This window comes from Triticum dicoccoides, chromosome 5A (genome assembly GCF_002162155.2).
Source record: "Triticum dicoccoides isolate Atlit2015 ecotype Zavitan chromosome 5A, WEW_v2.0, whole genome shotgun sequence".
NCBI classification, from domain to species: domain Eukaryota; kingdom Viridiplantae; phylum Streptophyta; class Magnoliopsida; order Poales; family Poaceae; genus Triticum; species Triticum dicoccoides.
Window position 1 is genome coordinate 195,966,694 of NC_041388.1, and position 16,408 is coordinate 195,983,101.

Below are 16,408 nucleotides of genomic sequence, written 5' to 3' on the forward strand. Positions count from 1 at the left end.
TTAGATATCGTCATAACTTTGCGCTTTTCTATCAACTGCTCGATAGTAATTTGTTCACACACCGTATTATTTGTTGTCTTGAGAGAAGCCTCTAGTGAAACCTATGGCCCCCGGGTCTATTTTCCATCATATAAGTTTCCGATCTACTATTTACCGTCATATAAGTTTCCGATCTATAAACCAAAAAACCAAAAATATTTACTTTATTGTTTGTTTAGTTTCATCTATCTCTATTAGATCTCACTTTTGCAAGTAACCGTGAAGGGACTGACAACCCTTTATTGCGTTGGGTGCAAGTTATTTGATTGTTTGTGCAGGTCTTGGTGATTTGTGCGTTGTCTCCTACTAGATTGATACCTTGTTTCTCTAGCTAAGGTAAATACTTATCTCTACTTTGCCGCATCACCCTTTCCTCTTCAAGGGAAAAACCAACGCAAGCTCAAGAAGTAGCAGGAAATTTTTTTGGCGCCGTTGCTGGGGAGATCTATGCCAAGTCAAGAGATACCAAGTACCGATCATAAACTCTCATCTCTTGCATTACATTATTCGCCATTTGCCTCTTGTTTTCCTCTCCCCCACTTCTAAATCGATTATCGAAAAAGATTTGCCCTTTATTCGCCCCTCTTCCATTTGTCTTCTTCGTTTGCTTTTGTGTGCTCGTATGTTGGATTGCTTGCTTTGTCGCGATGGCTCAAGAGAATACCAAATTGTGTGACTTTTCCAATACTAATAACAATGATTTTATTAGTACTCCGATTGCTCCCACCACTAGTGCGGAATCTTATGAAATTAATGCTGCTTTACTAAATCTTGTTATGAAAGATCAATTTTCCGGCCTTCCTAGTGAAGATACCGCATCCCATCTTAATAATTTTGTTGGGTTGTGCGATATGCAAAAGAAAAAATATGTGGATAATGATATTGTTAAATTGAAGCTATTTCCTTTCTCAATTCGAGGTCGTGCTAAAACTTGGTTTTCATCTTTGCCTAAAAATAGTATTGATTCATGGAATAAGTGTAAAAATGCTTTTACTTCCAAGTATTTTCCTCCTGCTAAGATCATCTTCCTTAGGAACGATATTATATATTTTAAGCAACCTGATCATGAACATGTTGCACAATCTTGGGAGTGGATGATATTGATGATACGAAATTGCCCTACTCATGGTTTGAATTTGTGGATGATTATACAAAAAAATTATGCCGGATTGAGTTTTGCTTCTAGAAATCTTTTAGATTCGGGCGCAGGAGGTACTTTTATGGAAATTACTTTAGGAGAAGCTAGTAAACTCCTAGATAATATTATGGTTAATTATTCTCAATGGCACACTGAAAGATCTTCCACTAGTAAAAAGTGCATGTGATTGAAGAGATTAATGTTTTTAGTGGAAAGATGTATGAACTTATGAAATTATTTGCTAGCAAGAGTGCTTCTATTGATCCTAATAATATGCCTTTGTCTACTTTGATTGAAAATAATAATGAATCTATGGATGTGAATTTTGTTGGTCGGAACAATTTTGGTAATAACGCGTATAGAGGTAATTTTAATCTTAGGCCGTTTCCTAGTAATTCCTGTAATAATTATGGTAATTACTACAACAATTCTTATGGAAATTATAATAAGATTCCCTCTAATTTTGAGAATAGTGTTAAAGAATTTATGAGTTCGCAAAAGAATTTCAATGCTTGGTTGAAGAAAAATTGCTCAAGATTGATAATTTGGCTAGGAACATGGATAGAATTTCTCTTGATGTTGATTCTTCGAAAATTAGATCTATTCCACCCAAGCATGATATCAATGAATCTCTAAAGTCTATGAGAATCTCCATTGATGAGTGCAAAGAAAGAACCGCTAAGATGCGTGCTAAACGAGATTGGTTTGTAAAAACGTGTTCTTCTAGTTTCCATGAATAATGATGAAGATCTTAAAGTAATTGATGTGACTCCTATTGAATCTTTGTTTTCCAATATAAATCTTGATAAATATGGGACTGGAGTGGGTTAACTTTAGTTAAAAAATGTCCCAATGATTCGGAGTTTTAAAATCTTGATGCAAAAAATGATAAAAGTGGGATTGGAGAGGTTAAAACTTTAAGTAGCAATGAACCCACTCTTTTAGATTTCAAGGAATTTAATTATGATAATTGTTCTTTAATAGATTGTATTTCCTTGTTGCAATCCATGTTGAATTCTCCTCATGCTTATAATCAAAACAAAGCTTTTACTAAACATATCGTTCATGCTATGATGCAATCTTTTGAAGAAAAGCTTGAATTGGAAGTTTCCATCCGTAGAAAAACTTTATGATGAGTGGGAACCTACTATTAAGATTAATATTAAAGATTATGAGCGTCGTGCTTTGTGTGATTTGGGTGCTAGTGTTTCCACGATTCCAAAAAGTTTATGTGATGTGTTAGGTTTCCGTGAATTTGATTATTGTTCTTTAAATTTGCATCTCGCGGATTCCACTATTAAGAAACCTATGGGAAGGATTAATGGTGTTCTTATTGTTGCAAATAGGAATTATGTGCCCGTATATTTCATTGTTCTTGATATAGATTGCAATCCTACATGTCCTATTATTCTTGGTAGACCTTTCCCTAGAATGATTGGTGTAATTATTGATATGAAAGAAGGAAACATTAGATTTCAATTTTTGTTAAGGAAGGGCATGTAACACTTTCCTAGAAATAAAATTAAATTGCCTTATGAATCTATTATGAGAGCTTCTTATGGATTGCATACCAAACATGATTATACCTAGATCTATTTGTGTTTTTATGCCTAGCTAAGGGCATTAAACAATAGTGCTTGTTGGGAGGCAACCCAATTTTATTTTTATCTTTGCTTTTTGCTTCTGTTTTTCAATAAATAATTCATCTAGCCTCTGGTTAGATGTATTTTTGTGTTTAGTTAGTGTTTGTGCCAAGTAAGACATTTGGGATGGCTTACGGTGATAGTTGTTTTAATCTTGCTGAAAAACAGAAACTTTTGCGCCCAGGAAAATAATTTTCATTTTTTACACAAGCATGATTTCGATCTGATTCTTTTTGCAGAACATTGGTACACAAATTTCCCAGGTTGTCCTAATTTTTCAGAATGTTTGGCCTTATAGAAGTATTCGAGAGTTATAGATTACTACATACTATTCTGTTTTTGACAGATTTTTTTCTTTGTGTTGTTTGCTTATTTTGATGAATCTATGGGTAGTATCGGGGGGTATGAACCATGGAAAAGTTGGAATACAGTAGATATTACACCAATGTAAATAAAGAATGAGTTCACAACAGTACCAAAAATGGTGATTTATTTTCTTGTACTAACGGAGCTTATGAGATTTTCTGTTGAGTTTTGTGTTGTGAAGTTTTGGGTAAGGATTTGATGGACTATGGAATAAGGAGTGGCAAGAGCCTATTGCTTGGGGATGCCCGAGGCACCCCGAGGTAATATTCAAGGATAACCAAGAGCCTAAGCTTGGGGATGCCCTAGAAGGCATCTCCTCTTTCGTCTTCGTCTATCGGTAACTTTACTTGAGGCTATATTTCTATTCACCACATGATATGTGTTTTGCTTGGAGCGTCTTGTATGATATGTGTCTTTCCTTTTTATTTTGCCACAATCATCCTTGCTATACACACCTTTTTAGAGGTACACGCATGAATCGTGATTTATTAGAATACTCTATGTGCTTCACTTATATCTTTTGAGCTAAGCAATTTTGCTCTAGTGCTTCACTTATATCTTTTTAGAGCACGGCGGTGGCTTTATTTTATGGAAATTATTGAACTCCCATGCTTCACTTATATTATTTTGAGAGTCTCTAAACAACATGGTAATTTGTTGTGGTTATAAATTTAGTCCTAATATGATAGACATAAAGTGCATTGAATACTATGAGAAGTTTGATTCCTTATGATTGTTTTGAGATATAAAGATGGTGATATTGGAGTCATGCTAGTGAGTAATTGTGGATTGTAGAAATACTTGTGTTAAAGTTTGTGATTCCCGTAGCATGCACGTATGGTGAACCGTCATGTGATGAAGTCGGAGCATGATTTATTTATTGATTGTCTTCCTTATGAGTGGCGCTCGGGGACGAGCGATGGTCTTTTCCTATCAATCTATCCCCCTAGGAGCATGCGCGTAGTACTTCGTTTAGATAACTAATAGATTTTTGCAATGAGTATGTGAGTTCTTTATGACTAATGTTGAGTCCATGGATTATATGCACTCTGACCCTTCCATCACATTGCTTGAGTTTATTCCTCTACATCATGTCATTTTACTTAATGTGTTACTCTGTTCTTCATGAACTTAATACTCTAGATGCAGGCAGGAGTCGGTCGATGTGTGGAGTAATAGTAGTAGATGTAGAATCATTTCGGTCTACTTGACACGGACATGATGCCTATATTTCATAATCATTGCCTTAGATATCGTCATAACTTTGCGCTTTTCTATCAATTGCTCGATAGTAATTTGTTCACCCACCTATTATTTGCTATCTTGAGAGAAGCCTCTAGTGAAACCTATGGCCCCCGGGTCTATTTTCCATCATATAAGTTTTCGATCTACTATTTTCCATCATATAAGTTTCTGATGTAAAAACCAAAAACCCAAAAATATTTACTTTATCGTTTGTTTAGTTTCATCTATCTCTATTAGATCTCACTTTTGCAAGTAACTGTGAAGGGATTGACAACCCCTTTATCGCGTTGGGTGCAAGTTGTTTGATTGTTTGTGCAGGTATTGGTGATTTGTGCATTGTCTCCTACTAGATCGATACCTTGGTTCTCTAACTGAGGGAAATACTTATCTCTACTTTGTTGCATCACCCTTTCCTCTTCAAGGGAAAAAGCAATGCAAGCTCAAGAAGTATCAAAGGTAAAGGGAATGGTTTGGAGAGTGCAAACGCAATGATGACACGGAGATTTTTGGCGTGGTTCCGATAGGTGGTGCTATCGTACATCCACGTTGATGAAGACTTCAACCCACGAAGGGTAACGATTGCGTGAGTCCACGGAGGGCTCCACCCATGAAGGGTCCACGAAGAAGCAACCTTGTCTATCCCACTATGGTCGTCACCCATGAAGGACTTGCCTCACTCGAGTAGATTTTCACGAAGTTGGCGATCTCATTTCCCTTACAAACTTCTTGGTTCAACTCCACAATCTTGTCGGAGGCTCCCAAGCAACACCTAGCCAATCTAGGAGACAACACTCTCCAAAAGGTAATAGATGTTGTGTTGATGATGAACTCCTTGGTCTTGTGCTTCAAATGATAGTCTCCCCCACACTCAACTCTCTCACACAGATTTGGATATGGTGGAAAGATGATTTGAGTGGAAAGCAACTTGGGGAAGGCTAGAAATCAAGATTCTTGTGGTTGTATTGGAATGTCTTGATCTCAACACATGAGTAGGTGGTTCTCTCTCAGAAAATGTAGGTTGGAAGTGTAGGCACGTTCTGATGGCGCTCTCTCAAATGGAGAAGGGGGTGGAGGGGTATATATAGCCTCCACACAAAATCCAACCGCTACACACATTTGACCAACTCTCGGTCAAACCGATGTGCTCGGGTTAGGGCAAAACCTTATCTTGGTGAAGTCGATTGCTTGAACTCGATGAGACGGATTTTAGCAAAGAGCAAACAGAGAGTTGGTCAAGCAAACTCGGTGGGACCGATTGCACATTTCGGTGAGAACGAAATAATTGCAACAGGCAACACAGAGTTTGCAGGCCCATCTCGGTGAGACCGAGATCCGTATCGGTGTGACCCAGGAGTTAGGGTTTCTAGCAGTGGCTAGGTCAAGTGAACTCGGTGGTGCCGGATAGATTATTTTGGTGGGGCCGAGTTCGACTTTGAGTTTTGTACATATTTGGAAATGAGAAAGTGGTTCCTTCTATTTTCACGTTGAACTTCTGTGACGTATTCTCGTTTGTAATTTTCTCATCCATTCGTTAGTGTTACACAAATGATATTCCTTTTGTACAAACCTCTCTCACAATAATTTTTTTAACTTTCTCTGACCGAGGACTTGAACTTATAACAACAAAAAATCTAGACCTTACCTTTTAATTCATTTTTCTCATATTAAACACATACCATGTAGTACATGAACTTTTACCATTTTTATATTTTGAATTTTTTATTTTCTTTTTAAATCAAATTGCTCCCAAATCATAACTGAACTTCTTTGTGGACTGAGAGAATTATTTTAAAATGCAAAAAAAAATTTATTTTTTGTGTTTTGAACATGGAAATACAAGGTGAACCTCTCTCGCAAGAATTTTTGAACTTCACCGGATAGAACACTTGAACTTCTTTCTACAAACCTTTTAAGATTTTACTTTTCTATACTCTTATTCTCACCTGAAATGCATTCCTTGCAGTGGTTGAACTTCTCGTTGTTGTCACCTTGAACTTCATCATTTTTAATCTTTAGTAACAAGGAAAATCTGAATTTTTTTATAAATATCAAACTTCTCTATTTTGTAATTTGTACTTCTTGGTTTATTTCTTTTAGCATCAAATTATCCTAGTTCTGTCATAAATACTGGACCTCCTCCACATTTTTTAAAATTATGATTTATTTGTAAAAACATAAACACAAACGGGAGAGAGAATTATGTGTGCATAAAGTGGGTAGCAATTTCCAACTTTCCCTCGTCGAGCACTTGAACTTCTAGCAGGAAATGTTTTCCATTTTATGAGTTGGTTTTAAAAATGCCAAAATGGCATTGGTTTTTCTTTTTGTTTTTCGAACATGTAAATCTTAGGTTTTAATAAACTCCAAATTTCCATGTTATTTTAATTCGGACCTCAAGTTGGTTTATTTTCTATTAGCGGTTAGAATCCGGGGTTTTAATAAACATTAAACCGCTTCATTACTTTAATTTGAACTTCTAGGTTTCTTTTAAAAACAAGGAAATCCATTTTCTAATTAAATTTTCTAAACTATTTTTTTTATTTTAATTTGAGCTTCCGTTGTGGAAACTTGTTGAACAGAAGGAACTTTTTGAACTTTCCCGGGTTGTGCACTTGAACTTCTAGCAACAAAATTTTTGGACTTCGCCTTTTTATTCCTATTTTCTCATATGAAACACACACCATGCAGTACGTGAACTTTCGTCTGTTGTCAATTTGAACTTCTCTCTATTTCACTTTAGTAACGAAAACAATTGAGTTTTTTATAGACATCGAACCGCACTAACTTTTTTAACTTCTTTGTGTGCTTTTTAGAAATGTGAAAATTGGAGCTTTGTTAGAAACAACGAACTTCTTCGTTACTTTGAATTGAACTTATTGGTCTTATTCTTTAGTAACCGAAAAAATGAGTTTTTAAATGAATATCAAACTGCTCAGCTTTTTTCCAATTGAACTTCTTCATTATTTTGAATTGAACTTATTGGTTTTATTCTTTACTAACCGATAAAATCCGAGTTTTCAAAGGAACATCAAACCGCTCGATTTTTTAAAGTTGAACTTCTTGGTTTTATTTCTTTTAGTAACAAAAAAATTATAGGTTTGTAATTAATATCGAACCGCTCATCTATTTTAAATTTGAACTTCTTGATTTATTCATTAGTAATGAGGAAAATTCTAGCTTCGCAACAAACATTGAAAACAATTAACTTCTTTTTTGAACTCCCCAAGGTTTCATCTATGAACTTCTTGGTTCTCATCCTCTTAACTCCAAAGTTTTTTTTGCAATCTCATGGGTTTATATTATGTTGAAATATCTTTTATTCTTTTGGACTTACAACTATCGAGCAATTGAACAGTTTGGAAAATAATTGTACCTACCTTACTGACGGATGAAACTAATCTTTTTTTATTCAGAAAGGTGTGTAACACATAGCACGGCTAGAGGCAATTCTTCTAATTATTTTAATTTGAGACATGAACACAAATAACTTCCACATATTACTTCTATTTCTATTTGTTGGAAAAGAGAAACAAAAACTAAATTGTACAGTTAGAAGTTAAATTATTATTTTGCAGTGTGAAAAGTTGTATTTTTAGTGAACTTTAATGTTGTTTTACTTTCTGCCTTTTAATACAAATTGGACTGTGCAAGTTTCGCATGGTGAACTTCTGTCTTTTCATTTTTTAATAAACACAACGAACTGGTACACACAACATTTTTATACAATACCCAACCGTTGCTCAAAGTCAGTCTTTTTTGGATCAGACGCTAACTTTCTTTGCACCCACATGTATGACTGAACTTCAGACAAGAAGTTATTTAGAAACACTACATAAGTGGACATAGTACAGCAGCACGGAAGCAAGATTTATGCTACCGGGGAAAATTCAAAGCAGCTGCGATCTAACTTAGTTGGGTTCACAACATGAACTTCATAAAAATCTATACAACATACATCACCTCACATAAGCAGCACACCCAAAAATTAGCTCATGGACGTAGGATAAAAATTGGAATTTTATAGCAAATCCCTCAAATCTGCAGACACACACGTCTTGTACCAGTGGAACGTGTAAACAATAGTTGCTATATATCTTTCCATCAGCAGGTTTAGGATCCATTCAGCACACCATCTATGTCATTCACTTTTGCTTGTGATTAGCTTTATTTCTCACTCCACCAAGCCTCATTTGACTCGACCGACAGTTGCTATATATCTTTGATGGCACTTCACATGCGAGCATTCAAACTAATCATGCACACGTTACCTAAAGTTCAATCAATCGAGACAGTTAAGTTCAGTTAACAAAACTATAGAAACATGAGAATAAATGCAACATCATCTTCTGTAGGGAACGAGATGTTCGTGGCTGGTGGGTGGCGTCCAACCAAAGTCCTAAAACCTAGAAGATCATGCGAGACATGCGAGCGTGGATCCACTCTTCGCACTCCACCCAAACTCCCTGTCAAACTCCTATGTCGCGTCTCTCTCTTGACGTCGGGGATTGAGAAGGCCATGACGATAGGTGGAGAAGGCCATGATGGGCAAGGGGTTGCGACGAGCAGGAGGGTCTAGGGGTGCTTTCCAAAAGTAGAGAGGGGGAAGGGGAAGGCAGAGGGAGGGAGGAGGCTCACTAGAGAAAAGGGGTGCTGGGTTGACCACTCATGCATCGGCAGCAAGCTGGGTACTACGATGGAAGGCGGCCCAGGACTGCACGCGGCGGTGGCAGCTGGGACTCAGAGTCGAGCGCGACCATGGCGGAAGTGCGGCGACGAGATCCGGTGGCGCGCAGGAAAATGGTTGGGGCGGCGGTGTGTGTTGTGGGGGCGACGACACGTTCTGCCGAGGGAGGGAAGGTGGGGGCGGCGGCTCGTCCGCCGGGGAGGGAGATGGGGATGGCGGCGCGTCCGCCAAGGAGGGAGGTGGGGCGGTGGTGCATCTAATGGGAAGGAAGGTTGGGACGGCGGTGCGTCTGTCGTTGAGGAAGGTGGGGGCAGCGGTCCTTCTGCCGCCAGAGGGAGGTGTCGCGGCAGTGCTTGCTGCCGGAGAGGAAGGAGGTAGAGGTGGCGGCTGCTGCCTGGGAGGGAGCCGGGGTGGCGCTAAGGGGGCGTGCGGATAAGGTCGGGAAGGGCTTTTTTCTCTTCACATGTTCAGGAGTTTGGGAGGATGTGTGTCGGCTCCTTATAGGACCGATGTGATCCAAATAGTTATTTTGATCATCTATATATATGATCACAACCTGAACTGCCTAAGTAACGCGCCTGAACTTACCTCTGGACGAACCCGGCCTTCGGGCTATCTTCGCAACCGTGGCTTCCCCCGTGAATTATTCTGGTTAGTCGTGTTCTATATGATGTTAGTGTAATCTAGAAACATTTTGTAGCAACTAAATACCCGTTTTAAATAGGAATCTCGCTCGCTGGCAGATTTTGCTCTCGGGTTGTGATGAAATTGTGTTTTTTGCATTTTACTGTCTGAGTTGTTCGACCTGAACTTCTCCAAGTGCTAGGTTGAACTTCCGCCAACATTGCCCAAATGGGGCTTATGATATACCGTTGGAAAGCTATGGACACCAGTATCATGACCGAAGTTGAATTTTTGGCAAAATATAAGCAGTTTAAGAGCAGTTTTGAAAACCGTTCTTTCATCATACAAAAAACATGAATCGTATTTTCGATCGCATTTATAAACCGTTTATCGGAATGAGGCAAATAATATGGCGTTGGAAAGCTTCTGCAAATCCGCTCCTTCCACATGTTTAAAGTTTTCTCTAATTCCTTATGGTTAAAGAGTAATTTGGAAAATCATAAAATTTTGCAAATCGAACAGCCGAGTTCGTATTTTCGATATCATTTCTAAACGGCTAATCCAATTGAGGAAAATAATATGGCGTTGGAAAGCTTATGAAAATGCGCTACTTTTTCATGTTTAAAGTTTTTCCTAATTTTGAACGGTTTAAAAGTAATTTCGAAAACGGTCCAAGTTGCACCGAGTTCGTATTTTCGAGCTAATTTTTTAATCGTACGTCCGAATGTAGCAAATGATATGGCGTTGGAAAGCTTGAGGAAATGCGAAACTCTTTGGTATATATTGTTTCTCCCAATTCCTTACTGTTTTAAGTCAATTTGGAAAATGGCTAAAAACGTATTTTTGCTGTAATTTCTACAAACTTTATCGGAATGGGGCAAATAATATACCATTGAAAAGCTAAGAAAAATGCGAAACTTTTTAATGTTGATGGTTTTCTCTGATTCCTAGCCGTTTTCAAGTAATTTTGAAAATGGTGAGATCATTCGTTCTATCTTTATCGCGAAACAGATTCTTCGAAAATGTACCTTGTGAAGAACCTGAACTTCTCGGCATGTCTACTTGAACTTCACTCTGTTTTTCAGGTGTTTTTTTTTTGCCTGTAGCTCTGCATCCACTCACCGGAACACTCACCGGAATTAAGCAAGTAATATACCGGTGGAAACCTGATGTAAACACGTAACTTTCCCGTGTTGATCATTTTTTCATACTCGTGATATTTTAAAAGTTTTTCATCTCAAATTCATTCAGTATAGTAGTCGAACTTCCTGTTGTTTTCACGTTGAACTTCTGTGACATATTTTCATTTCTAATTTTCTCATCCATTTCGTCAGTGTTACACAAATGATATTCGTTTTGTACAAACCCCTCTCAGAATATATTTTTTAACTTTCTCCGACCAAGAACTTGAACTTACACAAATGATATTCCTATCGTTTTGAAGTAAATTAGAGAAATGACGAGATCATGATTTCTGCCTACATTGCGAATGGAAATGCACTACGTGAAGTAGTTGAACTTCTCGGGCATGTCTTTTTGAACCTCACTCTGTTTTTGACGTGTTGTTTTTTGCACTGCATGAAGTAGTTGAACTTCCGGGGCATGTCTGTTTAAACTTCACTCTGTTTCACTTTATTGTATTTTTCTTATACGAAACACACACCATGCAGTACGTGAACTTCTGAATGTGATCAATTTGAACTTCTCTTTGGTTTGAGTGAATTATTTTAAAACACAAAAAACAACATCTTTTTTATGTATTTTGGACGTCTAAATACACGGTGAACCTATCTCACAAGAATTTTCAAACTTTTCCTTGCCGGGCACTTGAACTTCTAGCAACCATTTTTTTCATTTATGAGTTGTTTTTAAAAGTGCAAAAAAGGGCATTGTGTTTTTTATTTTTTGAACAGGTAAATCCTAGGTTTTTATAAACTCTGAACTTCTTTGTTATTTCAATTTGAACTTCACCTTTTTATATTTTTGAGTAAAGAATTGTATTCAATTTTTATACGAAAAAAATCAAATATGGAAATACAAGGTGAACCTCTCTCGCAAGAATTTTTGAACTTCTCCGAACACCGCACTTGAACTTCCTTCAACAAACCTTTTAAGCTTTTATTTTTCTATACTTTTATTGCTCCCCTGAAATGCATTCCTGTGCAGTACTTGAACTTCTCGTTGTTTTCACTATGAACTTCTTTCAACAGGTACAAATTTTTTGAATACATCAAAACGTGTTTTAAATGGTATACATGAAAATGTTAAACCGTTCATCGAAATGTGGCACATAATATACCCGGTGGAAAGCGTATGAGTCGCAACAAGTTTTTCATGTAGACATGTGTTACAAATTCGTTGCAATTTGAGAGCAGTTTTTAAAATGGCAAAACAACGTTTTTTGTCTTTTAAAACAACATGTAAATGAACGACGGACGTCTCGTAAATATGATTTTTGAACCGTGCAGGGTGGAGCACGTGAACTTCTTGCAACAAACCTTTTAGGCTTTTAGTTTTGTATTTTTTTTATTCTCATCTGAAACGCATTCCGTGTAGTAGTTGAACTTCCTCCTGTTTTCACCTTGAACTTTTATCACGTTTTTCTATTCGTAATTCCCCACCTATACATCGGAGTTGGACAAATAATATACCTTTGCAAACCCGCTAAAAGACATAACTTTTTCTAATACGATTAAGCTTTTGTTTCGAACAACATGCACAATTTTGTTTTAACCATTTTTTGGAATAAGAGTATATATACACCTTGGAAAGTTGTTGAAGATGAAAAACTTTTTAATGTAGAGCATTTTGGTTTTAAATTTGTAATGGATTGAGAGAATTCTTTTAATTCATAAAAACAACATTTTTGTGTGTTTTTACACATGTAAATACATGGTGAACCTCTCTCACAAGTATTTTTGAACTTCCCCTGGCCAAGCACTTGGACTTCTCACAATAATTTTTTTAGAGTTTACCTTTTATTTATTTTTTTCTCATATGAAACACACACCATGTATTGAGTGAACTTCACGATGTTGTCACTTTTGAATTGCTCTCTCCTTTTTTTACCCTAAGTCCTAAAACATACATCAAAATTGAGCATGGAAATCCAAGGCTTTTACAATCTATGAACTTCTTTGCTTTTTTAATTTGAACATCTTAGTTTTATTCTTAGAAAATAAAAAAATGAATTTTAAGTAAACATCATACAACCTTTTTAAAATTGAACTTCATACGTTAATTTTGCATGAAAACAAAGACTTTATTTTTTAAATGGATTTGCTTCAAAAAATTAAATGGCAAAACGATGCTACCCTTTAGCAACAAAAAAATGATTTTTTATAGAAATCAAACCGCTCTATTTTTTTTTTAATTTTTTAACCTCTTTATGTATTTTTAGAAATGGGAAAAATTTGAGTATTTTTTAGTAAATGTCGAACTTCTTGGTTATTTCAAACTGAACTTCTTATTTTATTCGTTAGCAACGGGAAATTTTTGAGTTTTTGTAATAAATATTGAACTGCTCCGTTTATTTGAAATTGAACTTCTTGGTTTATTAGTTAGTATCGAGGAAAATCTGAGTTTTTCAACTTGGACTATTGTATTTTTAAAAATTGAACTATTGTACTTGAAAAACTTGAACTTCTTGGTTTACATTAAACTGTTGTATTTTTAAAAATTGAACTTCTTGGTTTTTTCAATTTGGACTTCTTGGTGTTATTCATTTGCAACGGAAAAAATCTCTTCTTGTAATAATTATCGAACCGCTCAATTTTAAATTCAGTTTTGTAAAAAACATCACGCATAGTTGAATTGCAACTCAACTTTCTATTTTTGTACTTTTGCATTTTTTTAAGTAGTAGTTCATGAGTTTTATTTTATTTTGATAACTAGATATTTTTTACTCTTTTTGCCTTTGCATTTAATATTTGAACATCACGTGTCCCATATTTTTGAACTTCAAACCATAGTTCTTTAAAATTTTAACTTCTTTTTTTCTTTCAAGAAATGGTATTGCTGTTCTTAGAAGTCCAAGAATGCATCAATAGTTGAAGGCACATAACATCATACAACTTGTGTGCCCCAAAAGAGAGAAACATAATACTTACACAATGTCCATACACATTATAGAGGAAGTTTTACATTATTAAAAAAATAGAACTTAGGAACACAACGCGCCATATTGTGTAGTAACAGAAGAGATCATAAGATTCAGACAACACAATGTGTCTCAGAATTTATCTAATAAATTTCCAAAGGATCTAAGAAATGAAAAACAGGGGGAAAACCCTTTCCTGATTGTACTGAAAATAAATTTTCTGAACCTTAAATCCCATTCACTCTGAGCTTCACTGCCATCAAAACTCGCTATGTAAAGATTTTTTCGAACTCGTTTGATGTTCATAGCAGGCACAAATTCGGATTTGCAATTTACTAGAGTATACACCCACTGCTCGCAGGAGCTCGTCGTTGCAGACGGAGAGGAAGGAAGCAAGGGAAAAGACAGGGGGCATGAGCACATGGGCACGCCGTGCAGTCGACGATGGCGGAGGTCATCCATGAGGAGCACGATGGGGTTGAACTGCATGAGTTGGCGAAGAAGTTGTACGGCCTGCGCGTCGCAGTGCGGCAGTGGCGCGCACGACCAGTTGCAGGTCGGGGCCTCCTCCAGCTGCAGGTCGATGTCTCCTCTAGCTGCAGGCAGTGCCCAATTCGCACGTGCCCACCGGCGAGGTGGAGGACGGTGAAGAATTCTCACCGGGTCCGATGACCCAGGGGAGGAGATGATGACGGATCTCACCGGAAGGTGGCGCGGCAGTTGGGGTAGGGCAAGAGGAGCACCATCGGTGGGAAGCCTGTGGAAGTTGGCAAAGGTGGCGGTGCTAGAGGCCATCGGCGGCGGGGCGTGGGAAGTTTCCCACGGTGAAGATCAAGAGCAGAAGGGCCTGGCGGCGCGGTGGAAGGAGGGGGAGGCTTCCCACAGGCTCCGGAGTAGGCGTCTCTCTGATGAAGAAAGAAGAAGAAACCGAGGACGCCGGAGCACCATCCTCTGCTTCAAACTCTGACCCTAGAACTTCTCTGTCATGTGCTTCAGAAGCAGATGGTAGCTCTCTGAAGAAACAAGACACCAAGGATGCCGGAGCGTCCTCTGAATCAAGCTCAACAGACCCTGCAACCTCTCCATTGTTCGCTTCAGAAACAGATAGCAGCTCGCCGGAGACAGAAGCGTTCGACGATACCAGCGGAGCATCCTCTGTATCGAGCTCAGGCCCCCGCAGTACTACTCCAGTTTCTGCCTCAGAGGCACATAGCCCGCTGAAGAGAGAAGCACCCAAGGATAGTTTCCAGCATTTGAATGCCAATGTGCAATCTAACCCTGACAGTGAAGCTCCAACTCCTCAGGCAGCATCAGCAGCAGCCTCGCCGTCGCTCCAGCCATGGATGGCGGACATCCTGCAGCGACCCGGTGCATCCCCCAGGCCAACACCAACCCGCCGAAGAACCCCGACAGCCGATGCGCTGCTGGAGAAGATCGCCAAGCTGGACCTGCTGACGGAGATCGGCACCGTCAGGAGCAGGTCCGACCTGAACTTCAGAGGCAACGTGAGAGACGTCGTGTCCCTCTCCCGGACCCCTGCGCTGGGGCCGCCGCTGCTGTGCTCGGTGTGCCAGCACAAGACGCCGGTGTTCGGGAAGCCGCCGCGGTGGTTCAGCTACGCGGAGCTGGAGCACGCCACCGGCGGCTTCTCGAGAGCAAACTTCCTGGCCGAGGGTGGGTTCGGGTCTGTGCACCGAGGTGTGCTGCCTGACGGCCAGGCCATGGCCCGCTGGCGTTGGGGTCTGTTGGTCAGCGGCAGGAGAGGCGACGAGGTCGGGGGCGGCGGCGGGAAAAAAATTATATGAGACCAGGTTTCATATAAATCAGGTGAGACCCGTCCTGATAGATGACATGTGGCATTCACAAATCACAAAGCATCCAATCTCTCTCCCCCCTCCCCCCTGATTTCAGGTGGGGGTGGGGTGGATGCTTTGTGATTTATGAATGCCACGTGTCATTCATCGGGATGGGTCTCACCTGCTAATCCGCGAGACCTGGATTCATAGAATTTTTTTCCGGCGGCGGGGGTGGTGCGCTGGGGCCGAGGGGCCGACGGCGGGATCCGCGCCGGAGTCAGGGGGCGGCGGCGGGAGGTGGTCGGGACATCCAGGAAGAGGCGATGCGGTGCGGGAGGAGGAGGTGGGGTGGGAATGGGCCCGTCAGGTGTTTTGTTTTTTGCGTTTTCCGGAGTTCGGGAGGCCTGGCCGTGATTTAAATAGTTATTCTATTCTTAGGATTAGAATAATGCTACTCTATACTAGTAAATGCACGTGCGTTGCTACGGGCTATACTGTATATAAATGAATTAGACAAATTATTGATATTGAAGCTTATTTTTCTCTCATACACCAACCTTAAGGTCGACGGCAGGTTCCTGCGATCTAGTATAGCATAAACATGGCCATATTGGAGGGCTATATTGTATATAATAAAGGGGATATATTTTCACTGTATGTATGATACACTTTTATGATACACTGTATGAAAAATGTAACAATGTGACAGTCCAGGCTCCCACAAATCCAGACCGTATTGAAGAGAAAAATGTCTAAACTATGAACCCTGTTATC

At 38.9% G+C, this 16,408-nt stretch overlaps 1 protein-coding gene across 1 annotated transcript; it reads left to right on the forward strand.

Moving 5' to 3' along the window:
• The first annotated feature begins 15,181 nt into the window (after positions 1–15,181).
• LOC119299335 lies at positions 15,182–15,643 on the forward strand. Its single transcript, XM_037576572.1, has one exon. The coding sequence runs from the start codon at positions 15,182–15,184 to the stop codon at positions 15,641–15,643; it is 462 nt and encodes a 153-aa protein (XP_037432469.1).
• The last annotated feature ends 765 nt before the right edge of the window (positions 15,644–16,408 follow it).